The 24,557-nt window shown below is 44.9% G+C and overlaps 7 protein-coding genes across 7 annotated transcripts; 2 read left to right on the forward strand and 5 right to left on the reverse strand.

Annotated features, from left to right (window-relative positions):
- Positions 1 to 189: 189 nt before the first annotated feature.
- LOC143893794 (uncharacterized) lies at positions 190 to 1,161 on the reverse strand. The gene has a single exon (XM_077399511.1). It carries the CDS (start codon positions 1,159 to 1,161, stop codon positions 403 to 405), a length of 759 nt encoding a protein of 252 aa, XP_077255637.1. The 3' UTR covers positions 190 to 402.
- A 52-nt stretch (positions 1,162 to 1,213) lies between these two features.
- Positions 1,214 to 3,872, reverse strand: LOC143893804 (uncharacterized). Its single transcript, XM_077399518.1, has 4 exons — positions 3,070 to 3,872; positions 2,309 to 2,980; positions 1,294 to 1,864; positions 1,214 to 1,231 (listed from the first exon to the last, which is right to left on the reverse strand). Exons 1-4 carry the CDS (start codon positions 3,870 to 3,872, stop codon positions 1,214 to 1,216), a joined length of 2,064 nt encoding a protein of 687 aa, XP_077255644.1.
- Positions 3,873 to 7,410: 3,538 nt separating this feature from the next.
- Positions 7,411 to 8,613, forward strand: LOC143893805 (uncharacterized). The gene has a single exon (XM_077399519.1). It carries the CDS (start codon positions 7,411 to 7,413, stop codon positions 8,611 to 8,613), a length of 1,203 nt encoding a protein of 400 aa, XP_077255645.1.
- A 184-nt stretch (positions 8,614 to 8,797) lies between these two features.
- Positions 8,798 to 10,460, forward strand: LOC143893806 (uncharacterized). The gene is made up of 3 exons (XM_077399520.1): positions 8,798 to 9,053; positions 9,641 to 9,767; positions 9,876 to 10,460. Exons 1-3 carry the CDS (start codon positions 8,798 to 8,800, stop codon positions 10,441 to 10,443), a joined length of 951 nt encoding a protein of 316 aa, XP_077255646.1. The 3' UTR covers positions 10,444 to 10,460.
- Positions 10,461 to 14,610: 4,150 nt separating this feature from the next.
- Positions 14,611 to 15,303, reverse strand: LOC143893807 (uncharacterized). Its single transcript, XM_077399521.1, has one exon. The coding sequence runs from the start codon at positions 15,301 to 15,303 to the stop codon at positions 14,611 to 14,613; it is 693 nt and encodes a 230-aa protein (XP_077255647.1).
- A 448-nt stretch (positions 15,304 to 15,751) lies between these two features.
- LOC143893808 (uncharacterized) lies at positions 15,752 to 16,672 on the reverse strand. The gene has a single exon (XM_077399522.1). The coding sequence runs from the start codon at positions 16,670 to 16,672 to the stop codon at positions 15,752 to 15,754; it is 921 nt and encodes a 306-aa protein (XP_077255648.1).
- A 5,550-nt stretch (positions 16,673 to 22,222) lies between these two features.
- On the reverse strand, positions 22,223 to 23,103 carry LOC143893809 (uncharacterized). The gene is made up of 2 exons (XM_077399523.1): positions 22,706 to 23,103; positions 22,223 to 22,412 (listed from the first exon to the last, which is right to left on the reverse strand). The coding sequence occupies exons 1-2, from the start codon at positions 23,101 to 23,103 to the stop codon at positions 22,223 to 22,225; spliced, it is 588 nt and encodes a 195-aa protein (XP_077255649.1).
- Between the last annotated feature and the right edge of the window lie 1,454 nt (positions 23,104 to 24,557).

Here is a 24,557-nt window from a genome sequence, read left to right on the forward strand (position 1 = left end):
GATGGATCGCACAACTCTTGGATACACAAGAACAATGTTATTTAATTCGTGCAAACTGTATTTTATTCTTAATATAAAAAATGATATATGTAAAATGTTTGAAATATGTGTGTGATACATATACAGTATATAATAAAAAATATTAAATACTAAATACATGTGCGCGATATCCTTATTAATATTCCTTCTCATATATAATACGATATTTACTTGAGGACTATTTCTTACATACATATATGTTATACTACATACATTACATACATACATTATATTACATATATACATTACGTATATACATTTATATGTACATACATACATTTTATTACATACATGCATACATACATTATATTCCATACATACATACATACATGAATCTTCATTGTTCCTTATTACAATAACTAACTATGATAAAGGTATGCGATAATGTCCCCACGGCAACGTATCGGTCGAATCCGGCACGATATATCGCTTATCGTCGTACGGACTCAGAGCGATTTTCGTCTCGCTAATAGTGTACACTTCGTGCATTTTCGATCTTATACACGACTGCGGTCGAGTCATTTCGATCTCATCGTTCAAACACCGCGTGTAGTCGTCGAATGTGATGGTGCGCGCGATGACGTTGCTTTTTACACCTTTTGCTTTTTTACAGTCTTTTTTGCCATCGACTCGCAAGGCGTACATTTTCGCCCTAAGTCCAACGAATTCGGTCATAATGGCCCCGTTGTTTTCGTCCTTCATCAGGCCTGGCACTTTTTTATTGACGAGAGGCATATCATAAGCGTTATCTACCGCATAGTCACTTGTGTCGAACCTGACTATATCATGTTTCATGTTCTCGTACGCGTCGTCGCACTTGATATGATAAATCAAACTGTCCGTGTCGGTATACATGATTCTACACGAGTCGCGGTACAAGGGAGACATGTATTCGTGGTGAAATTCGTATAGGCACACCTTCGACAAGTCGAGGATGCACATGCCAACGTAGATCGGTTTGTCGAATTTCACCTCGAGTTTGCGCAGTTCGATGGCTACCAGATTTTCTGAAAACACGCTACTGCTGTGAAAATTCGGTCGCGCGATCATTGCCTCTGCACCGTATCTACCTTTCCACTTCGTCACTAATTTTACATCGACGTGATTTCGTACATTCTCCATTGTTTTCCCAAAAACAGCGTTATTCATTAATTTATATAACGTTTTTTTGAACTCATTTTTGGCTTGCGTTCTGAATTTTGTATTGAGTTCGATGTAAGAGCGGAGCCACTCAGATTGAGCGAATTGTAATACACGATGTATTTTAGTGATGCGAAGACCATGGCGCGTGCACTGTTGCAGATTGCGATAATGGATGACATAACGCTTCTTATCGTGCAACGTGGCGAGAAGTTTGTCCTGCCGTTTGCCGGGTGGTTTATCGCGCATCGGACAGAACGGTAGGTCAGCGTGCGCGTCGTGTTTATCCTGCGGATACTCAAGATCGACCTCGAGAATATAGCCCGTAGGCGAATCCAAAGCGATCGCGTTAACGTCGAAATTTGACGTGTCTTCGACCCATCGAAACTCCGCGTAGGGCAGTGGCTTACACATCGCCCAGCCGTATAAGATGTTGACATCGAAGTACATTAGGTACGATGACGGTTTCGATGAATCGTACGACTCTATATACTTGTTGTTGGCCTTCGCGTATCTGCCGGAACATTGACTCAGGCCGCCGCGTATACCACGTTCGATAAACATGACCCTGTCAACGTCGGTCAGTGGTTCAAAATTGATACATGTATGTTTCAACATCGCGTCCCACGTAAAACCTGGTAAAGTGTAGTAGTACGCGGGATCAAGCCCGTAACTCGCGACGCAGCTGTCGCGGAAATTTTCAAACACGTCGGCCAACAGCAAGACATCGGTTTTCAGATATAGATCGCTGTATTCGCCTAGAGTTCGAACGGAGAATCGCTGCCATACGTTCGCGGCGTGCGCGTAATCGCTCTCGGATACGGTGTCACCGGTCAAAGAACTGTAAAATGAATCGCGCGGCGGTAAACACGTATCCTCCAGCTTTTCGACGCTGTCCACGTATTCGTATGGAAAGACACCTTTTCGCGTCAATAATTCGAAATCGTCGTCGGATAACGCGGAAAATTTGGAATGTATAATTTTCAATTTATCCTTATCGAGGAAGGATGCCAATTTTGCGAGACTCGCGCTCAGAAATTTGTATGAGTCGATAAATCTTAATTTTATATCGCTTCGCAAATCAGATCTTTCCGCGGTGTCTTTCACGTGTTTAGTAAATGAGATGTACTTTTCCTTTGTTATAGGCAGTACATCGATTGAGCCTTTGAACGCGACAACTATCTCCTTGATAATAAAGTGCGCGTCATAGCCTGACAGATTGTGGAATAATACTGGGATGAAGTGAGAATCCTTATAATTCAGATTGCACGTCGAGTGTGCTGGACCTCTGTAACGCCCGGTCAAGTGGCAATGATCGCGTACACGATTATAATTTGGCGCGAACGGTTTTTCACATATGTGACATTGCGCCGCGCTGTGAAATGTCTCCCACTCGTCTCGCGTTAGGTCTACCATGCATACAATGTCGAACAAGACGTTCTTTACGCGATGCGCCAATCCTTTGAGTTCCTCGACAAACCACGCGACGCAGTCGTTATCGCGACGAAATCGATACGCTGATAACGTTTCATCATACGAGCACTGTACGTAGTATGCTATACTACATACTCGATGATGTTGATAGGCGTATGACGCGTGTTCCGTCTCCGGTTGTGTCTTCTGCAGCACACACTCCAGATCGGCGTACACCACGAAGGGAAGTCGCTCTTTCCTGCTATGGTTCTTGAAGCACAGCCACTTGTTGTCTTCACTCGGTAGTTTGATAGCGCAGTCGTTTATCTTTCGACAGTCCACAGTGTGAGACTGTAATTTGTCGCTCGAACTAAAGTAGTGAAGACATCTGCAAAAAAAGAATCATAAAATATAAATTTTTTATACACAAAATATAAAAATGATATATATATTATTAAAAAAAATATAAGTACTTACCGATTACAAATGTACTTCTGACCATGATGCATGCTCAATTGTGAGCTCACGAGACGGGATAGATTTTTAATCCACGCGAAATGTCCAACATTGTTGTCTCGCGGATTCTGCATGTACAGCAGATTAACATGTTTTTTAACACTCGTGTGGTCGGTAAGCCGTATTGGAAGAACGTTTGACGTCTTCTGTCCCTCGATGGTATAGACGTTGACGGATATATCGTTGAGTCGTTCGAACTGTTTAATTTGACTCAACGTCATTGGGAACTCAATGTCTCGTAAATTCAATACCCTTGAATAATGCGGGTATGAAGATTCCCGTTCTGAATTTCTTTCGGCTGGATGTAAGGCAGCGACCACTGACCATGCAAAACATGCATTGTCCATAGACAGCACATTGATCATCGCGTTCTTTACTTTAATATCTTTAGGCAATTCCAAGTGACCCCCCGCGCGCAAAGGATTGTACTTGTTGACGCTCACCGTCAAATTGAGGATTCGAGTCAACGCCCACCCACTGTCGCGTTCCTGAAACTCCTCGAGTTTCGCTAATGTGGGCTTGATAACGTGCAGCTCGTACCAATCATGCAAGTGCGATGTACCACAGAGTTCTATGTTATTTGTACATATACTTTTATTGGCAAGTTTATCACCCGCCACAAACTCCCCGTTGAACACGGTGTTCACTTTGACACAGTTATGTGTTTTTATAATGTCTCGTACTCGCTTGCACACTACGCTGCAGGCGTCTTCCAAAAACTGTCGCGGTTCTATATGGTCTATATTAATTACCGCACCGGTCATTATTCGCGTTTCGAACCCGGCGTCGATTTCTCGCCATACGAGTTCTGCCGCGCGCGTGTCGCCACTGGTGCCTGCATTCGCATAATTACCACCGCTATGGATAAATTGTCTTTCTAATCGCGACTTCACACCCTCGAGTCGCGCGATTCGGGCAACCAACGATCGCCTCTGCCCGATCGTTGGATTGTCGGAGAGCCGCTGACGTTTGGCACTACAGCGTGTCTCGAGCTGCTCGACGAATTCCGCGCATTGCAGTGTCCATGTGAAATATTCACCCACGGTAGCTACTTAATCGGATAGCTCCAATAGATCGCGTTCGGTTTGCTCGAATTGATCAATGTTTCATCACTTTCGCACCAGTTTTTTTATTATATCACTTCACAGCACTTGCACGTGATAACGTGTTTAACCACACAGTAAATCTCGATACTCTTTGACCGATGTATCGCTCTCAAATCGTATACTAATGCGGCTCGACGCGCTTCATCCCTCGTTATATACCCTTTGCCCTCTCTCTCGCTCCAATTGAATCTTGAAAGATCATTTCTTCTTTTGTCTTTTACGTACTGCGTCGTAAAAAAATAGCGCGAAATTGTTTAGTCTACGAGATAACACCTCCCCCTTTTCCTAGAAAATGTTTACGACGAACATGTTCCAACAGGTTCGATGCGTTATCGGGCCCATCATCGTCCCGATGACGTCATTTCTTCCTTTGTCTCGCGTACTGCGTAGATGGATTGTTTAGTCTACGAGATAACACCCCTTTTTTCCTAGAAAAATGTTGTTTACGACGAACATGTTCCAACAGGTTCGATGCGTTATCGGGTCCATCATCGTCCCAATGACGTCATTTCTTCCTTTGTTTTTTTTACGTACTGCGTCGTAAAAAATAGCGCGAAATTGTTTAGTCTACGAGATAACACCCCCTTTTTTCCTAGAAAAATGTTGTTTACGACGAACGTGTCCCGACAGGTTCGATGCGTCATCGACAAAAATACACGCTCCTACGCAGTGCGCTATCGAGTTAGTCTTACCCATTGTACGCCGCCTAGCGGCGTCGTTGCGAACGAGGCCCCCCTCCCGCGACCCGACGGACCCCGCGGCGCAACCGCGGACCTCCACGCGGCCCCCGCGGACCCCCGCGAACCCCCACGCGGACCCGCAAAGCGACCGCGAACGCGAACGCGGACCTCCTCCCCCCCCGCGCGGACCAGCGGCGTGGACCAGCGGCGCGGGTGAGTCATCCCGGTGACTCATCCCGGTGAGTCATCCCGGTGGTATGTCAAGGTCAACCCCCCTTCCCCCAACCCCGCGAAAAATCCGATATTTTTGTGTAACCCGATATCCTTGTGTAACCCGATACCCCGCCCCTCCCCCCACCTCCCGCGAAATCCGATATCCTTGTGTAACCCGATACCCCGCCCCTCCCTCCACCCCTCACCCCCCCGCGAAATCCGATACCCTTGAGTACCCCGATACCCCCCCTCCCCCTCACCCCCCGGGGAATCCCGATACCCCCCTCCCTCGCCCCCTCACCGGCTCGGACCAGCGGCGCGGGTGAGTCATCCCGGTGACTCATCCCGGTGAGTCATCCCGGTGGTATGTCAAGGTCAACTCCCCCCTTCCCCTCACCCCGCGAAAAATCCAATATTTTTGTGTAACCCGATATCCTTGTGTAACCCGATACCACGCCCCCTCCCCCCCATCCCTCACCCCCCGCGTAATCCGATATCCTTGCCGTCTGGGCGACCATGAAGGCTAAGACGAAGCTTGGAATGGGTTTGAAAACGAAAAAATCGAAAACTGCGAAGAAAAAAAATCTAATGGAAAAACGGATACTTCCGACAGCGAAACGAGGCGGCGTATTGCCGATTCTACCGTTGTTGGGAGTTCTCGGTTCTCTGGCCGGCGGAGCGGCGGCAGTCGTAAAGGCCGTGAACGATAACAAAGCCGCGCGGCGTCAGCTGGAAGAGATGCAACGTCACAATCGCGCCGCGGAAGGTCGCGGACTTTATCTCGCTCCGTACAAATACGGACAAGGGCTGTATCTCGGCCCGCACAAACGCGGGCGAGGAGTAGCGTCAAAAAATAAAATAAAAAAAACGTCAAAAAGACGTTAAATATGCTCGCGGGTATTACGACTAACGTACAATTGAATCGATTGGCAAGGCTTTTGCGCGTACCGTTCTTCAGAGGTGTCTTCATGCGTGATTCGTTACCGATCGGCGGTATACGTCGAAACGAGAGCGGTATCGTGAATTTGGACGACGCAGCGGGTCCCGGTACTCATTGGGTAGCGTACGCGAAGAGGGAAGATCGAATCGTATATTTCGACAGTTTCGGCAATCTTCGACCACCGAAAGAACTGGTGCGATATTTCGGGCCGAACGTGTCGAAGATCGAGTACAATTGCACGTCTTATCAGCGATACGATCAGAACATCTGTGGACAATTGTGCCTGCAATTTCTCCGGACGATTGACGCTAATTTAAAGCCTGACGGTGCGCCGTGGTGACTCAGTATTCGTTAACGGTTTCCGCCGACATGTCTATAACGTTCACGCTGACCGGGAAGAGCAGCATCCTCGCGGAGCACTATTTTCCCGCAGTGGATCTGAGCGACGGTGACTACGAACTCGGTCTAACGTGCTTTGAGAATTATCACACGATTCCGAACGTGAATTCTTCGAACAATAAATTTTATTTCGACGAGGATGACACGGAAATTACGATTCCCGAGGGATCGTACGAGATACGAGCCATAAATGAGTTTTCGAAACGCGAAATTTTACGAAAACGCCCGCGACGCGTAAATCGTTCCAACGATGATCGTACGTCGGTCGCGAATATCGCGCGAGAGGCGACCATTCGCGCAAACAGCTACGAAGACGAGGCCGCGGAATACCCGATAGTGCTCCGCGCAAATTACAATACGATGAAGAGCGAGATCAAGTGCGCTTTCAGAGTGAACTTTAACAAACCGAACAACGTCGGATCGCTGCTGGGATTCTCGTATATTGCAGCCGAGACAGTGGCACGAGTCGGACGCGTCGATTAATATTATCAACGTAAACATTATCCGCGTGGAGTGTAACGTAACCGCGGGTGCGTACAGCAACGGCAAACGCGTTCACACGATACACGAATTTTTACCGAGCGTACCACCGGGATATAAGATATCGGAAACGCCGGCGCAGATCATTTATCTGCCGATCATCGCGCGAAGCGTTACGGATCTAACGATACGCGTCACAGATCAAGACGGACGATTGCTCGATTTTCGAGGAGAAGAGATCACCATCAGATTGCACGTACGACGGCTACAGCGATAACGCGCGACGTGTGACATGCTCGTGTTGAACGACTCGGAGCACGCGACAAATAAGAATATCTTTACGACTGCGACGATCGACGATATCATCAAATCGACATTCGATAGCGTTAAAACAGAGACGAAAACAGAGACGAAAAAGAAGCTCAACGCATCGAACGTTAAATTTTTACAATCTCTGTGATTCGCGGTACGAAACATCTGAACGATGACTGAAATTCTTAACATCGGAGGCGAGCCGGTCTTTGACGATCGCATCGTCAAGATCGAGACTCACACGTACAACCCGTACGCCAACACAACGTTCGAGTATAGCGACGAGATACGAATACCCATACAACAGCAGGATCTGTATACGTTGCCGTGCGAAAGTTTTCTCTACGTCGAAGGAACATTGACGGTGACCAGAGCAGCTGGTCAAGCCGATAACGTGGTATTGGGTACTAATTGCGTCGCGTTCATGTTTGACGAGATTCGATACGAGCTCGACGGTATGGAGATTGATCGTTGCAGAAACGTAGGAATAACCAGCACGCTCAAGAACTACGTTACGGTATCGTCCGACAGAAGCGTGATCCTGCGAAACGCGGGCTGGGAACCACATAATAACCCGAATGGATATTTCAATTTCTGCGTACCGCTCAACTTGTTACTGGGATTTTGCGAGGATTACAAACGTGTGGTGATCAACGCTCGTCACGAATTGATCTTGATACGAGCGCGCAACGACAACAATTCCCTGGTGGGAAGTCTCGCGTTGGAGCCTACTATCAAAATACTCAAGATACAATGGCGAATGCCTCACGTGGTATTGAACGAGATCAACAAGCTGTCGATGCTGCGCACCTTGGAAGACGGACGATATTTAAGTATGGGTTTCCGTTCGTGGGATCTGTACGAGTATCCCCTGTTGCAGAACACGACCAAGCATTCGTGGGCCATTAAGACCGCGACCCAGCTCGAGAAACCGCGATACGTCGTCTTCGCTCTGCAGACGGGTCGGAAGAACGTCATGTCCGCCGACACAAGCCGATTCGACGACTGCAACTTGACCAACGTAAAACTCTATCTAAACTCGGAAGTTTATCCGTACGACGATCTGAATTTGGACTTTGGTAAACACAGATGGGCGATTCTGTACGATATGTACGCTCGTTTCTGCAAGGGATACTACGGATACGAATATCTCGAGCCGAGTCTCACCGTTTCGACTTTTCTACGTAACGGTCCGTTTGTAATCATCGATTGCTCTCGCCAAAACGAATCCGTCAAAAACGCTACCGTGGATGTTAGACTAGAATTCGACTGCATGGAGAACGTACCGCCGAATACTTCCGCGTACTGTCTCATCATACACGACCGCGTGATTGAGTACAACCCGTTGACGAACGTGGTGCGCAAAATAGTCTGAATGTTCGCGGCAACGTCGACGTAAATATTTTCTCTCTCCTTCCATCAATCTCCGATACAATTATTGAAAGGGGTAAGGGAGGGGGAAGTATAAATCAGAGTGTCGCGAGACGGTTTGCAGAGTTGCGCGTCATTCCTCTCGAATGACGCATCGACGAGCGAGAGAAAGATAAAGAAATCTCGTCATGTCCGTATCAACGTTCGTGGACCTGCAAGGATTCCTCGTCGGGATGAAATTTGTCGTGAAGGAGGTGGCGGTGCTGAGAAAAGGCTGCGTTCTGACGCATCACATCTTTAATTACCCCATGCCGTGGAATCTCCTCACAAAATCCGACAAATCGTGCGCTACCTGGTTGATTCGCAATCACCATGGATTACGATGGGAAGACGGAAACGTGCCGTACAGTATGGTAAAACGCCTGATTACATCAGCCGTGCTTGGTATAGAAGAAGACAAAAAAGAAGACAAAGAAGACGATGACGACGAGATGCCGACTCTTGTGTACGTCAAGGGATGCCAAAAACGAGAATGGCTGGTCGATCTGCTGGAGAATTATGCGCGAAAAAACCTAATCGTCGAGACTCTGGATGCGCATTACGAAGATATCGAATCTTTGAATAAACTAGATGACACCAATACTATGCGATGCGGAAAACATAAAAAGAATTGCGCGTTACAAAATGTAATAAAACTATTTAACTGGTGGTCGCGCGCGACGCCATAAGGATTTGCGATCTTTTTTTAATAAATAAATTATATATAACTTTTTATAATGTTTTATTTCTTACTCCCCTTCCCCTCTCCAATCATCATCGTTAGAGTAGGCTTTACTTCCCCCTCTCCTAAAAAAAATCCACTGCGCAGTTCTATAAACATTATTTCCCCCTCTCCCTTTCCCCCACCACATCATTACTTTGGGAATTGTCGCGTATACTCGATTAATTTTATATGATCAGTCTTGTCGCGATCGTTTGTATTGACAGTCAACTTCTCAGAGTCTAGAGAGCGAAAATGTTCTCCTTTGAAGGATGCAATAGCAGCAGCAGCAGCAGCAGCAGCAGCAGCAACAACGGTGCAAAACGCATGAATACCATGAATTATTACGTGCCGATTCACGACGTTGAAACTCAAACGTATGAGAAGAAATGTAATAGGTAAGTTTCGTTTAGGATAAAAAACATATAAAATCTACCCCAGTTTTTATATCTTAGCAAATTGTAATACTTACTATAAATAAAACTAATTTTATTTATTTTATACAGCATTTCGTTGGATCGTCGCGCGGTTCGTATACTCAACAGACGATACGCGTTGACAGCTAAGGAATACAAATTCCTCGAAATTGGTATCAACGTGGGTCCACCGAGCTACGTGGTGATCGCCGTTGGAGATCCTCGCCGAGGAAAGGAACTGCTGTTGTCTCTCGAAACGTGGAAGGCACTATACGAGCAACGGCAAAATATTCAGAATTTCTTTCGCAATGACTTCAAAGATATTCATAGTTTTATAAACGTTGGACCGCTAACGGTGAGAGTTTGTACAGTTAATAACATCAAACTCATACGTCTCGAATCTGCAAACATATGCTTGAGAATGACCGAATCGACGATGCATCGTATGTTCGATCTCGATCGGTGCATCGATGCGAGATTCGATCGTTTGATCAGAATACTTGCGACGGTCGATGCAAAGTTTGCGCAGTTCTCCGATATCGCGTCCACTGTGAAGGATCCCAAGGAAGCGTCGAATGTAATATACGCTAGCGATGCGTTCAATATGAATCAGATCGTCGATTGTGAGCTCGCAGCTTTAGTTTTTTATAGTATGTAATATATATATATTATGTAAAAAAGAGTTAAATAAACAGGCTTTTTTTTACAACTAAATGAACGATGTAATTTCTTTGCGTGCATGTCCATCCCTACCTATATTTTATCAAATGTTGTTTACGACGAACATGTTCCAACAGGTCCGATGCGTTATCGAATCGATCATCGTCCCGATGACGTCATTTCTTCCTTTGTTTTTTTTACGTACTGCGTCGTAAAAAAATAGCGCGAAATTGTTTAGTCTACGCGATAACACCCCCCTTTTCCTAGAAAAATGTTGTTTACGACGAACGTGTCCCGACAGGTTCGATGCGTTATCGGGTCCATCATCGTCCCGATGACGTCATTTCTTCCTTTGTCTTTTACGTACTGCGTCGTAAATAATAGCGCGAAATTGTTTAGTCTACGAGATAACACCTCCCCCTTTTCCTAGAAAATGTTTACGACGAACATGTTCCAACAGGTTCGATGCGTTATCGGGTCCATCATCGTCCCGATGACGTCATTTCTTCCTTTGTCTCGCGTACTGCGTAGATGGATTGTTGTTTCGTGCGTGCGGGAGTTCTGTCCGCAACGCTAATTTCGGATTCACTCTTTACTAAAAAAAGACGATTGCAAGATCTCGTTTCGTATTTTATCTTTATTATCACACTAAAACGATCGGGAGGTCTCGGCTTTGTCGGTTCTACGAGATCTCGGTCTCTACAACGTGCGATCCGACCTTGACGAAATCTGAAATCGCTCTGCTCTCGCTGCGTCTCGCCGCATATATAGATATGATAGTCGGTTACGCACGAACGGCACGGATTGGTTCGCCTCGTCGCGCGATAGCCAATCCGGTACAAAACAACACGTGTTTCTCCGGCGATCTCGAACACGGAGATCAAAAGACGCCACGTTGTCGCTTTTATCGATTATAATGTTCCGCTCGGCGGGACTTTCAGTGGGCCCACGTTTACGACGCAACATACTCCCCCCGTTGAGAGGATATCGATCAACCATTATTACATTATTGTCTTACATCGATAAGATTGTTATAACGAAGATACATTTGTGTTTCGTCGCATTATTAGTCGATGGGAAGTGGACATAGGCACTTCACTGCTCGCTTCAACGTTCCGGTCGCTGTTTTCACGGAAACAGCTCGTATTCCTCCATCCTGACCCGGATGAATCTCTGCGATTTTTCCTAAAGCCCATTGAAAGCAAGGGAGGCCCTTTTCCTTTATGAGCACGATCATTCCGTTGTGGATTTTTTTTCTCCGTCCTTGATCCACTTTCGACGGATCTGGAGCTCGTTGAGATATTCCAAGTTCCAGCGTGCCCAAAAGTCTTGTCGCACCTTGGAAATATGCTGCCAAGTGGACAACCGATTGGCTGGGACAGACGAGAAATCAGGCTCAGGCATATTAATCAATGGTCGACCGATTAAGCAATGGGCGGGTGTTAAAGCGGAAAGGTCATTGGGGTCAGAAGATAGAAGGTTATAGGTCGCGAGTTGAGTATTCCTTCAATTTCAACGGTGAAAGTATTCAATTCTTCAAACGTAAATAAGAGATCTCCGACTACACGCTTAAAATGATGCTTAAATAATTTCACCGTGGATTCCCAAAGCCCACCGAAATGTGGAGCTATGGGAGGTATAAAATTCCACGTTATATGGTGTTCTACCGAGAATCGATTCGTCAGATTCTTGTGTTCGTCTGAGTTAAAAGCTGATATAATTCTTTCAATTCATTATTCGCTCCTATAAAGTTCGTGTATCTCGCGTGAAAAACATGACTTTTGTACGATTTTCATTATTCGCGTCTCCGCTTCATTTATTTCCCTTATGTATATATGCCCGCGGAAGGTATTTTTTGGACAAAGACCCCAAGCAGCATTTTTCGGTTAACTTTCCGACTAAGGACTACTTTTCTACTAATCACAACGTTGTAAGCGGTTCAAGAAAGTTATAAAATGTAACTTATAATTACTAACGTTTTTTGGACGTTGTCTAAACGTTAAAATTACGACGTGCTTTTTTTATCACTTTCCCAACGTCAAATTCGAAACAGTTTAAGTCCTATTACCCGACGTTAAGATATTTAACGTTCGCCTGACGTTATACTCTGCACTACACTTTTCGAGCGACTTTAATACGTAATTCCCAACGTAAACCAACGTTTTGTTATCAAACGTTGTAAAACGCTAACGTTGTAAAACGTCGCCTGTGGTCATTTCTGACTGACGTTAAGAAATCGCGAGAAATGGTAACAAATTCTGCCTAAATGAATGTAGAGCAGATTACTGCTGCATCAAGCGGGCATCGTCGACGGCAATTCGCGGCGTCGTGCGTGAGCTACGAGGACTATGCGACGAATGTTGACGATCCACGGCCGAACCGGTCTATCTCATCTCACGCGGTTATCGTCGCGTCGTCGGGAAACAACGCGCGCGCGCCGCGCGATTCACAGCTCGAGAGCGCGTTCGCTCGGCTGCACGGCTGCCATAACCATGCTTTAGATCACCATACAGATGGTATTGCATAGGTCGGATTTGGTTAAGATATACGACTCATTCGCAAATCTAGTATAGAATTTTTAACTAATTGATACTTTATCGTAATGTTAAGTCAGTTTGGTGACCTTGTTAAGACTTTTAGTCAATATAGGTACAATTTTGCCTACAGTGGTATACTACTTAGTTTGGAAAAGTCTGAAAAAGTTAATTATTTTATACGAGAAGACAAATTTTGTAGAATTTATTGCACCTTTTACTACGTAAAGTTTGATATAGTGTGGAACGCTGACTTCGCCATTTTCATTCCTCAAAGAGGAAGGCAAATAATCCGCCATTTTCCAGTATATTTAGATTTATATTTTTTAACGCATTTTATTAACAATTTAAAGCATTTATATAATATCTGTTGTTAAGGTTTTGACAACATATTTATCTTAAAAGTAATTTTGACGAAAAAAAATTAAAATCTACACTTTGGAAAATTTTAGTTATTTATTAGAATATTTAGTAAATTGAAATATTTTAGAAAGGATTCGTCTAATTTCGACTTATCATTTCCACATTTATCAATAAAGTGAGTTTTGTTATACAATTTCAGTGCTGGGTTCGTGTATTTATGGCAAAATTACAATAGTATCAAAGACTGCGCAAACTATATTTTTCCTATAAAGCCATTTTATTTGTGCCAAATTGATAAGTACGTATTATGATACATTTATTACACCAATGCCGTCATATGGTTTGAATGGAAGCACGAAAACTACACCTAAAATGTACGTTGTGAAAAAATAACCTCAGGTCTAGCAGAGTGTACAAAATCAAAGTTTACATACCAACGTTAAAACTGGTGGAAAAAATGTAACCTTAATTTAACTTATATAAGTCGGATTCCAACGTTGGTACAACCTAAATTTGATTCCCCAAATTAGTGCAAAAGAGGGTTGAAACGACGTAGCGAAAACGTTGGATACCAACGTTAAGTGTGTTTATCTTAACGTCGGGCGGACGTCAAAATGCTGCTTGGGACGTAGACATAACGCTGTAATTCTTAATAACCGTGAATATGACGAATATCTTCTAAGAAAACTGCAATCCTTAGCAATCGTTGCCAAGCATATGGGTTTTCTTAATTCGGGTATTTCGATTGCCTCTTCGATTTCGACTGGCCATTCGCTTTCCCCTCTCGTTAACCACTCCGGTCCGTTAAACCATGATGGATTCTTTAGAAAAGCACTCGGTAATTGCCCTCTGAATAACGCGTCCGCCGGATTATGTTCTGATCTAATATGTCGCCAAACCTTTACTTCAACGATTTCTAGAATTTGAGTGACGCGATGGGATACATACGTTTTTAGGAGATGTGGTGAAGTTTTCACCCAATGTAAGACGACTTTCGAATCACACCACAAGGTTGTGTCGCTCGGTGACACTCCTAACGCCCGACATGCCTCGTGATATAATTTAGCTAATAAAAGCGCTCCGTTCAGTTCGAGACGAGGTATCGTTACTGCTTTCAACGGTGCGACTCGAGATTTCGCACAGAGTAGATGACAACGAACGTTTTTATGTTGATCGATGGAACGTATGTATATGCACGCACCGTAACCCGTTTTACTCGCGTCGCAAAATCCATGAATTTGAAAATCGGTATAATCCGGAATCAATACTTAGCGATCAATAGATACTTCATTAAGTAAATCTAACTGTGACGCGAAATCTATCCATTTTTTATGTATACTAGATGGGATGGATTCATCCCAGTCCACCTTGCACTGCCACAAAATTTGCATTAATCTTTTCGCGTATAATATGACAGGGCCTAATATCCCTAGTGGATCATAAATCTTTGCGATCTCCGAATACATGGTTCGTTTCGTAATTTTATCCGCGAGATTAATCGAGCGTACTGAATAGCCCAATACGTCGTCGTGTGTGCGCCACATCATGCCTAAGGTATTCAACGGATTGTCTTTATCGAGGACAAGATTCGGATTAATCGTGTCGGAATTTAAATCGGCAAGAACGCGTTCATCATTCGATGCCCATTCTCGCATGTTGAAACCGCCTCGCGAAGTTACCGTGATTATGTCGTCTCGCAACGTGCGAGCTTCACTGACGTTATTCGCGCCGGACAGCAGATTATCTACGTATAAGTGTTTCTTGAGAACGGTGGCGGCTAGGGGATACGCGTCGCGCTCGTCATCTGCTAGTTTTTGAACCGTTTTTATGGCAAGAAAAGGTGACGACGATAGGCCGAAAGCGACAGTATTGATTTGAAGAGTTTTTATTTTGTTGTATATGCGCCATAATATACGTTGATATATTCGATCGTCTTCGTGTAATTCTATCTGCCTATACATCTTTTCGATGTCTGCAGTCAAAGCGTATTTATATGTGCAAAATCTAATCAGATGTATAAATAATGTATCTTGAATAGTTGGCCCTATCATTAATATATCGTTTAAAGATATGCCATTACTCGAATCTGCCGACGCATCGAATACTACCCGAATTTTAGTGGTGTTACTCGAGGATTTCACTACTGCGTGATGTGGCATGTAATATCCCTCGTTTGAAGGGTCATCTATTATTGACATATGTTTTAAATCTAGATATTCTTGTATTATTTGTGAATAAGCACTCTTTAGGCTCGGATCTGAATCAAACTTTCGCTCTAGTGAATTTAAGCGTTTAAGCGCGACGTTTCGCGAATCGCCGAGGCCTTTATTGTTTTGTCAAAACGGTAATCGTACTGTATAACGGCCGCTACGGCTGCGAGTCACATTTTCCGCGAAATGCGCTTCGCAATCAAGTATCTTCGACGGTTTTGGATGTTCCTGCGCGAACACGTTTAGACACGCGGACGGCGGTTCGGTATAAGAATTCATATAAATCGTCGATTTTCGGAAACTCGTCCCGATCCAGAGTTTCTTCCCATTTATCCGCAACGTTCTTCGGTAATTTATTCTCTAATAAATTCACGAGTATTTCGGATGCTACATTAACTCTTAACGCGGATAAAGATGCGACATGCTGTTGCGCATCGTCGGCAAGCTTAGTTAAGCCGTCGGTAGTCTCTTTGTCTAAAACGGGCATATTTAATAGTAACGACAGATGGCGTGAAATTAATATCCGTTTGACTTCGTACGCACGTTTTAACAATTCCCACGCTTTATGATAGTTTGCGTCTTCAACCGACAAGATCTTTATTTTATTAGCTGCTTCGCCCGTTAATGCCGATTTCAGATAGTTAAGTTTATCGACATCGGACAGATCTGACTGTGAATCTATCATGGCAATAAAGGTATTTTTAAATGACAGCCAGTTCTCGTGCTGACCGTCGAACTGAGGTAACGACGCTTCCGGTAATTTTACTCGCCGCTTTACAATCGCTGTGGCACCGGAAGTACTAGGTTGCGATTCGTTGACTGTAGTACCACTACTTGCGCTCGAAACGACAGGATTGACTATTTCTTCTACTTTACTCGCGATCGAATAATATCTTTCTTGTACGTTTGTAAATTCATCATTATAACCGTCGTTTGGATCTAACAACACGAGCTCGTCATTAAATTCTTCGTAGGCATGGTACAATTCCGTAACACGGGCCATGCGTAATTTTACCGCAATCTTATCGTACCGTCCTTTAGTTACTAGATTCGTTAAATTAGTAATTTGTGATTTTAACGACGTTCGTCTTTGAACGAGCAGTTTAACTCGATCGGCCATAATGCCGTTTGAAAGGGTACAGGATGGGAAATTGCTCAATCGATGATATATGTACACGGAATGTACTTGCCCTTAGCCTTTCTCTCGCCGCGCCGCCTCGTCCTCTGTCCTCGTGGTGTGACTTTCCTTAGAGGTTATCGTGCGTGATGGAAAGGCCACTGCTTATCCTGAAGTCCTGGTCTTCGACGGGGGTCTTGTTTGTCGTGTTTGACGATCCCTAATTGATGGCCGCTATTCGTATCTTGGTCGTGCACGATCTCCGCACACGACCTCACAAGAGGCACCAAATGTTTCGTGCGTGCGGGAGTTCTGTCCGCAACGCTAATTTCGGGTTCACTCTTTACTAAAAAAAGACGATTGCAAGATCTCGTTTCGTATTTTATCTTTATTATCACACTAAAACGATCGGGAGGTCTCGGCCTCGTCGGTTCTACGAGATCTCGGTCTCTACAACGTGCGATCCGACCTTGACGAAATCTGAAATCGCTCTGCTCTCGCTGCGTCTCGCCGCATATATAGATATGATAGTCGGTTACGCACGAACGGCACGGATTGGTTCGCCTCGTCGCGCGATAGCCAATCCGGTACAAAACAACACGTGTTTCTCCGGCGATCTCGAACACGGAGATCAAAAGACGCCACGTTGTCGCTTTTATCGATTATAATGTCCCGCTCGGCGGGACTTTCAGTGGGCCCACGTTTACGACGCAACAATTGTTTAATCTACGCGATAACACCCCCTTTTCCTAGAAAAATGTTGTTTACGACGAACGTGTCCCGACAGGTTCGATGCGTTATCGGGTCCATCATCGTCCCGATGACGTCATTTCTTCCTTTGTCTTTTACATACTGCGCAGATAAATTGTTTAGTCTACGAGATAACACCCCCTTTTTTCCTAGAAAAATGTTGTTTACGACGAACATGTCCCGACAGGTTCGATGCGTCATCGACAAAAATACACGCTCCTACGCAGTGCGCTATACCCATTGTACGCCGCCTAGCGGCGTCGTTGCGAACGAGGCCCCCGCGACCCGACGGACCCCGCGGCGCAACCGCGGACCTCCACGCGGCCCCCGCGGACCCCCGCGAACCCCCACGCGGACCCGCGGCGCTACCGCGAACGCGAACGCGGACCCCCTCCCCCCCGCGCAGACCAGCGGCGCGGACCAGCGGCGCGGGTGAGTCATCCCGGTGACTCATCCCGGTGAGTCATCCCGGTGGTATGTCACGGTCAACCCCCCCTTCCCTCCACCCCGCGAAAAAAATCCGATATTTTTGTGTAACCCGATATCCTTGTGTAACCCGATACCACGCCCCTCCCCCCACCCCTCACCCCAGCGAAAACTGATATCCTTGTGTAACCCGATATCCCGCCCCCTCCCCCCACCCCTCACCCCCCGCGTAATCCGATATCCTTGTGTAACCCGATACCCCGCCCCCTCCCCCCCACCCCCCCGCGTTATCACCATGTAACCTAATACCCCTGTGTAACCCGATACCCCCCTCCCCCTCACCCCCGGGGAATCCCGATACCCCCCTCCCTCACCCCCTCACCCCCCCGCGTAATCCGATACCCCCCTCCCCCTCATCCCCCCGGGGAATTCCGATACCCCCCTCCCTCACCCCCTCACCCCCCCGCGTAATCCGATACCCCCCCTCCCTCACCCCCCCTCGGAGCTCCCGAGTTGGAACTCCCTTAGTATAACTACTTTTATCGAATCATTGGAAGAACAAAGCCGAATTAAGCGGCCACGATTATCAATCAATCAGTCATCGATCGGCCTTAAACAGTCATTGGTCGCATGTATCGCAAGACTCGAAGGTTTAAAAGACTTGGTACGTCAACGTTTCGTACATGTGGGTGCTGGATGCAGTGCGAGTGAGACAGGACTCAGATGGCGCGAGATAGATACGGCTTTTGAAAGCCGTATATTGACTGGTGCGGTGATAAATTCCAAACACATCAACCCTCGTCAATTTCTCAAAGATGCGGGAGAAATTGTACTCAGTCATGTGCGGAACGTCATGCAGCGATATGACAATGTAAAAATTAACACAGTGTTTAATGGTGAATTTGTTGCGGGTGACAAACGCGCGAATAAAAGTATTGCAACGAGAAACTTTGAACTCTTTCGCGAGTCCGATCTGCATGAGTGGTACAAGAGACACGTCATCGAGTCTACTTTAACAAAGCTGGAGGAATTCCAGGAACGTGATACCGGATGGGCGTTGTCGCGTATACTCAATTTAATGGTAAACGTGAACAAATATAATCCATTGCACGCGGGGTGTTTTGTGGAAATACCACAAGAAATTAAAAAAAAGAATGCGGTGATAAATGTGCGATCAATGGACAATGCATGTTTTGCATGGTCAGTGGTGGCTGCTCCAGCCGAGAGACATACAGATCGAAAATCGTCGTATCCTTATTACACGTCGGTGCTAAATCTTACGGACATTGAGTTTCCAATGACGTTGAATCAAATTAAACGGTTTGAAAATCACAACAACATCTCCATCAACGTGTACAGCATCAAGAAGAAAAACAAGAAACTTGTTATCTTGCCAATACTGATCGAAAGATGGACAGACATGTAAATCTCTTGTACGTGCATGACGACAACGTGGGACATTTTGCATGGATCAAGAACCTATCCCGTCTCGTGAGCTCGCAAATCAACAAGCACCATGGTCGGAAATACTTTTGCGATCGGTAACTACCTATAGTTCTTTTAATAATATATAAAATATTTTGTGTATAAAAAATTTATAATATTTGCGTTTATTTTTGCAGATGTTTGCACTACTTTAACTCCAACGAGAAATTGGCTGCCCACACCGTCGACTGTCGGGAGATGAACGACTGCGCGATCAAGTTACCGAGCGATAACGACAAGTGGTTGGCATTTAAAAATCACAACAGGAAGGAACGAGTTTCGTTTGTCGTATACGCCGACCTGGAATGTACTCTGGAGAAGATGGAAGCGGATCCGGAAACGTTCAGGTACACATATCAACATCATCGCGTGTTTAGCATAGGGTACTACGTGCGTTGCTCGTACGACGAGTCGTTATCTATGTATCGGTTTCGTCGCGATAAAGATTGCGTCGCGTGGTTCGCCGAGAAGCTAAGACGTTTAGCTCACGACGTAAAGACCATTTTGTCCACTAATATATCCATGGCAGATTTCACGCGAGACGAGTGGGAAAAGTTTAACAGTGCAACGCACTGTCACGTGTGCGAAGAACCGTTCGAGCCAGACGACGTGCGAGTACGCGACCATTGTCACCTGACCGGTCGATACAGAGGTCCCGCGCATTCGAATTGTAACTTAAATTATAAAGATTCGCATTGCATTCCCATAGTGTTTCATAATTTATCGGGCTATGACGCACATTTTATTATAACTAAAATAGCAACAGCATACGAAAGACATGTAGATTTACTCTCGATCACAAAAGAAAAATATATTTCGTTTATAAAAAACGTTCAAAGCACCGAAGATAAAGATAAGAAAACGTGCGTAAAATTGCGATTTATCGATTCGTACAAGTTTCTCACCTCTAGTCTCGACAAATTGGCATCTTATCTCAGCAAGGATAAACTGCAAATATTGCAACGCGAATTTTGTGAATTATCCGCAGAAAATTTTGATTTGCTGACACAAAAAGGCGTATTTCTATATGAATACATTGACTGCGTCAAAAAATTGGAGGACTTGTGTTTACCACCGCGCGACTCATTTTACAGTTCATTGACAGGTGACACCGTATCCGAGAGCGATTACGCGCACGCCGTCGACGTCTGGCAGCGGTTCTCTATTCGAACGCTCGGTGATTACAGCGATTTATATCTCAAGACCGATGTCTTTGAAAATTTTCGCGATAGTTGCGTCGCGAGTTACGGACTCAATCCGGTGTATTATTATACTCTACCGGGTTTTACGTGGGATGCTATGTTGAAGCATACACACATCAATTTCGAATTGCTCACCGACATTTACATGGTCATGTTTATTGAACGCGGTATACGTAGCGGTTTGAGTCAATGTTCAAACAGATACGCGTTGGCCAACAACAAGTACATGCAGTCGTACGATCCATCAAAACCGTCGTCGTACCTCATGTATTTTGATGTAAATAACTTATACGGCTGGGCAATGTGTCAACCATTGCCATACGCAGATTTTAAATGGGTCGACGACGTAACCGATTTTAATGTTATGGATGTCGCGTTGGATTCCTCGATAGGCTACATACTCGAAGTCGACTTGGAGTATCCGCAACATCTTCACGACGCGCACACTGACCTACCGTTCTGTCCGACGCGCGATAAACCACCCGGCAAGCGGCAGGACAAGCTCCTCACAACATTATACGATAAGAAACGTTATGTAATACATTATCGCAACCTGCAGCAGTGTACTCGTCACGGTCTCCGTATATCAAAAATTCACCGTATACTGAAATTCGCGCAATCTCCATGGCTACGCGATTATATAGAACTTAATACGAGGACATTGGCCAAAAATAATTTCGAAAAAAATTTATACAAATTGATGAACAATGCAGTGTTTGGCAAAACCATGGAGAATGTGCGCATTCACGTTGACGTGCGCCTCGTGACTCATTGGGAGGGTAGATACGGCGCGGAGGCAATGATTGCAAAACCAAATTTTCATAGCCGAAGCGTCTTTTCGGAGAATTTAGTAGCAATAAAAATGCGAAAACTCGAGGTGAAGTTCGACAAACCAATCTATGTGGGTATGTGCATCCTCGATATATCCAAGACATGTTTGTACGTATTTTATCACGAGTACATGTTACCGTTGTATCGCGACAAGTGTAAAGTCACGTACACCGATACTGACAGTCTTATTTATCACATCGAGTGCGACGATGTGTATGATATCATGAAGCGTCATATTCATTATAGATTTGACACTAGCGATTATGCGATTGATAATACGTACGGTATCCCACTCGTCAATAAAAAAGTTCCGGGCTTAATAAAAGACGAAAATAACGGTGCGATAATGGCCGAATTCGTCGGGCTTAGAGCAAAGATGTACGCCTTGCGAGTGGACGGTAAGAAAGATACGAAAAAGGCTAAAGGTGTTAAGAGTAACGTCGTAGCCAGGTCGATAACGTTCGACGATTACACGCGGTGTCTGCGCGACGAAATTGAAATGACGCGACAGCAAACCTGCATAAGATCCAAAAAACACGAGGTATACACCGTGTCTGAAACGAAAATAGCTCTAAGTCCGTACGATGATAAGCGATACATTATACCCGGTTCTACCGAAACGCTGCCATGGGGACATTATAAAATACCATTATATATATATATTGTAAATACCATTGTAAATATATTGTAAATATACCGCTGTAAATTTATTGTAATAACATTTAGATATTTAAGAAAATAAATGACACATATGTATATATATGTATATTTTTATACTGTAATAAATTTTTACAATACGTTATTCTTGTGTATCCATGAATTGTGTGAATTATCAAATCCTAACCACTTTACATAAACCTCATCCCTTTTTTTGCGCAAAACTTTTTTCAACGAGATACACGTCAGGATTAGCAACGCGATGTAACTCGTATTCGTAGAAGCCGCCGGCGACGGGTTTTTTGCAAGAATCTTCCAACAGATACGTCACAGGATTAGTTTTCTGCACTTTGGCGATTCTAAACACCTCCGTAGTCCAATTTGGCGTGTATCTTTTTTCGAAGATTGTCTTGAATTTACTCACGCGTACCGAATCGCCCACTTTGAATCGCGCGGGAGCAGCGATCTTTACGTGGCTGTACACCGTTGTTAGGAGCTTGTCGGCGATCGCGGGGGTAACATCGATGGGTCGCATGCCGATAGTTCGATGCTTTTGCGCGTTGTAATCCGATACGAGACCTGGCAACGAGTCGATCTATTTGTAATTTCCATTGCACGTAAACATTTTCCACATGTCGTTCTTGAGCGTGCGATTGAATCGTTCGACGACCGATGCCTTCATTACGGACGATGTCGAATAGTCGAATAGTGATTGATATTATGTTTCTTCAAGAGTTTCTGCCCGTTTGTGTTGTAAAATTCTTTCCTCTTGTCAGTCTGCAGATTTTTCGGACATCTGCCGCCGTCTCGAATTATTTTTGCAATCACCGTGGTAACCTCGGGTCCGCTCTTGGTCTTGATCGGCACGGCCCATGCGTGCTTGCTCAGCACGTCGATAACGGTGAGTATGTAGTGGTAGCCTCTGTTAAATCGCGTGTATGGTCGCATGTCGACCACATCCGCCTGCCACAGGTCATCGTATCCGCGTACTATGACGCGTCTTCGAGAAAAATTTCTTCTCGCAGGAGCGTGTAATTCTTCCACCAGCCGCCGTTTCTCAGCTGATTGCTTCTTACCAGCCATGACGATGACGCGCAACTGACGCAGATATCAGATGTACGTTCTTATCTATTCGTGATGATTTGCAATTACATCTTGAATCATCTTTTAAAGTTCGTTTAGGGTAATTTGCATATTATTCTGGAATACAGCCATCTTTCTCTCCATTTCATCCTGTCGATCTTCCAAAATTTGCACGCTCTGCTGCACGTAGCGTTTGTTGGCTGCATCGCCATCATCTACAGGCGGCGCTATCCGTCAAATCTTGCGCGATTTCGCGTCAAAGTCGGTGGCGACCATGCAAAGAGCGTTATCTTGCACGAAATTTCTGATTAATCCTCTCCATTGATAGTACGGTTCCGCACTGCCTCTTCCGAGCGATATACCAAACTTGTTGATCGGCATTTCGATGTTGATTGAATGACTCGCTGTCGCGCCACTTAATTTATAATAAGTCCAGCCTCGCGAAATTCCTCGATAATCGACAGGATTTCGTTATCGTGACCGGTGTGACCCGCTAGGCGTGAAGCTTCGAGCAATCGGAGACGATCTACAAGCTCGTTGGGATCGTCCCAATGAACATAGTCGATCTTGTTGTCGTTTAATGTCATGGCACGCGGTATATCTTTTCCGGTTTTTTTACCCAAAATCGACGGCGCAATTATATAATCGATCTTGTTGCCTGTCATGGCACGCGGTATACCTTTTCCAGCTTTTTTACTTGAAATCAGCGGCCCGATTATATGTGTGTACTTGTATCCCCCGTTGCCCTTTATTTGAGCGTGAGCATCATAATTGCGTTTATGAACACTCGTCATCAACAGAATGCTCTTGTACGTTTGCATATCGTCCTCCGTGTAGATATCGTCATCGGGATATATCTTAAAGATTAATTCGAAAAGACCGCATGTGCCATTGTATCGTATGCCGTCGATAATTATGTTGTCCGCATGGTTCACGTTAAAACGTTTATTACCGAGCATCATTCCATCGTTGGTGAATTTAACACCGTACGCGATGTCCATACCGCTTTCTTCATCGCCGCTCAGAACTGCCCCAATGTACTTTTGGCTCAATGGACCCAATTGATCTCGCAACGTTTCTTGACTCTCAGCTGTTTGCAACTGCTGTCGAACGGATATCACGAGTGGGTCATTCGTGGTTTCGAAAACATCTTCGTTTGCGAGCACTGTGTGTTGTACGGAAGAGGTTATCGGTGGTTCATTTAATAAACCTTTCGATCGTTTCGGTTTACGCGGTTGTAAAGTTTTTGTTATTTCGCTCAAATTAGATGGCACATTTATCGATCGTTTCAACGTAATCGGAGTTGAAGCCATTACAGAGTCGTTAAACGAGGCGTTTGGTCGTTGTCGTTGATATTTTTTGCGAATTGAATTGCTCGTTTTCGCAATATCTTTCACGATCCTTTCGCGCTCTCTAATCTCCTCGCTGCTGTCCATGTTGCGCTAACATTGTTC

Source organism: Temnothorax americanus, unplaced genomic scaffold (assembly GCF_048541705.1).
Source record: "Temnothorax americanus isolate GAGA-0224 unplaced genomic scaffold, ASM4854170v1 Scaffold129, whole genome shotgun sequence".
NCBI classification, from domain to species: Eukaryota; Metazoa; Arthropoda; class Insecta; order Hymenoptera; family Formicidae; genus Temnothorax; species Temnothorax americanus.

Coding starts and splice junctions, on each gene's coding strand:
- LOC143893794 (XM_077399511.1), bottom strand. CDS start 1,161: ATGGAGAATGTACGAAATCACGTCGATGTAAAATTAGTGACGAAGTGG.
- LOC143893805 (XM_077399519.1), top strand. CDS start 7,411: ATGACTGAAATTCTTAACATCGGAGGCGAGCCGGTCTTTGACGATCGC.
- LOC143893804 (XM_077399518.1), bottom strand. CDS start 3,872: ATGACCGGTGCGGTAATTAATATAGACCATATAGAACCGCGACAGTTT. Junction 2,981..3,069: donor CAGAAGTACATTTGTAATCG/GTAAGTACTTAT, acceptor CTTTTTTTGCAG/ATGTCTTCACTACTTTAGTT. Junction 1,865..2,308: donor CTGCCTATAACAAAGGAAAA/GTACATCTCATT, acceptor TTTCCGCGACAG/CTGCGTCGCGAGTTACGGGC.
- LOC143893809 (XM_077399523.1), bottom strand. CDS start 23,103: ATGGCTGGTAAGAAGCAATCAGCTGAGAAACGGCGGCTGGTGGAAGAA. Junction 22,413..22,705: donor TCGACTATTCGACATCGTCC/GTAATGAAGGCA, acceptor CTTCGAAAAAAG/ATACACGCCAAATTGGACTA.
- LOC143893806 (XM_077399520.1), top strand. CDS start 8,798: ATGTCCGTATCAACGTTCGTGGACCTGCAAGGATTCCTCGTCGGGATG. Junction 9,054..9,640: donor GATTACATCAGCCGTGCTTG/GTATAGAAGAAG, acceptor TCTCCTTTGAAG/GATGCAATAGCAGCAGCAGC. Junction 9,768..9,875: donor TATGAGAAGAAATGTAATAG/GTAAGTTTCGTT, acceptor TATTTTATACAG/CATTTCGTTGGATCGTCGCG.
- LOC143893807 (XM_077399521.1), bottom strand. CDS start 15,303: ATGTATAGGCAGATAGAATTACACGAAGACGATCGAATATATCAACGT.
- LOC143893808 (XM_077399522.1), bottom strand. CDS start 16,672: ATGGCCGATCGAGTTAAACTGCTCGTTCAAAGACGAACGTCGTTAAAA.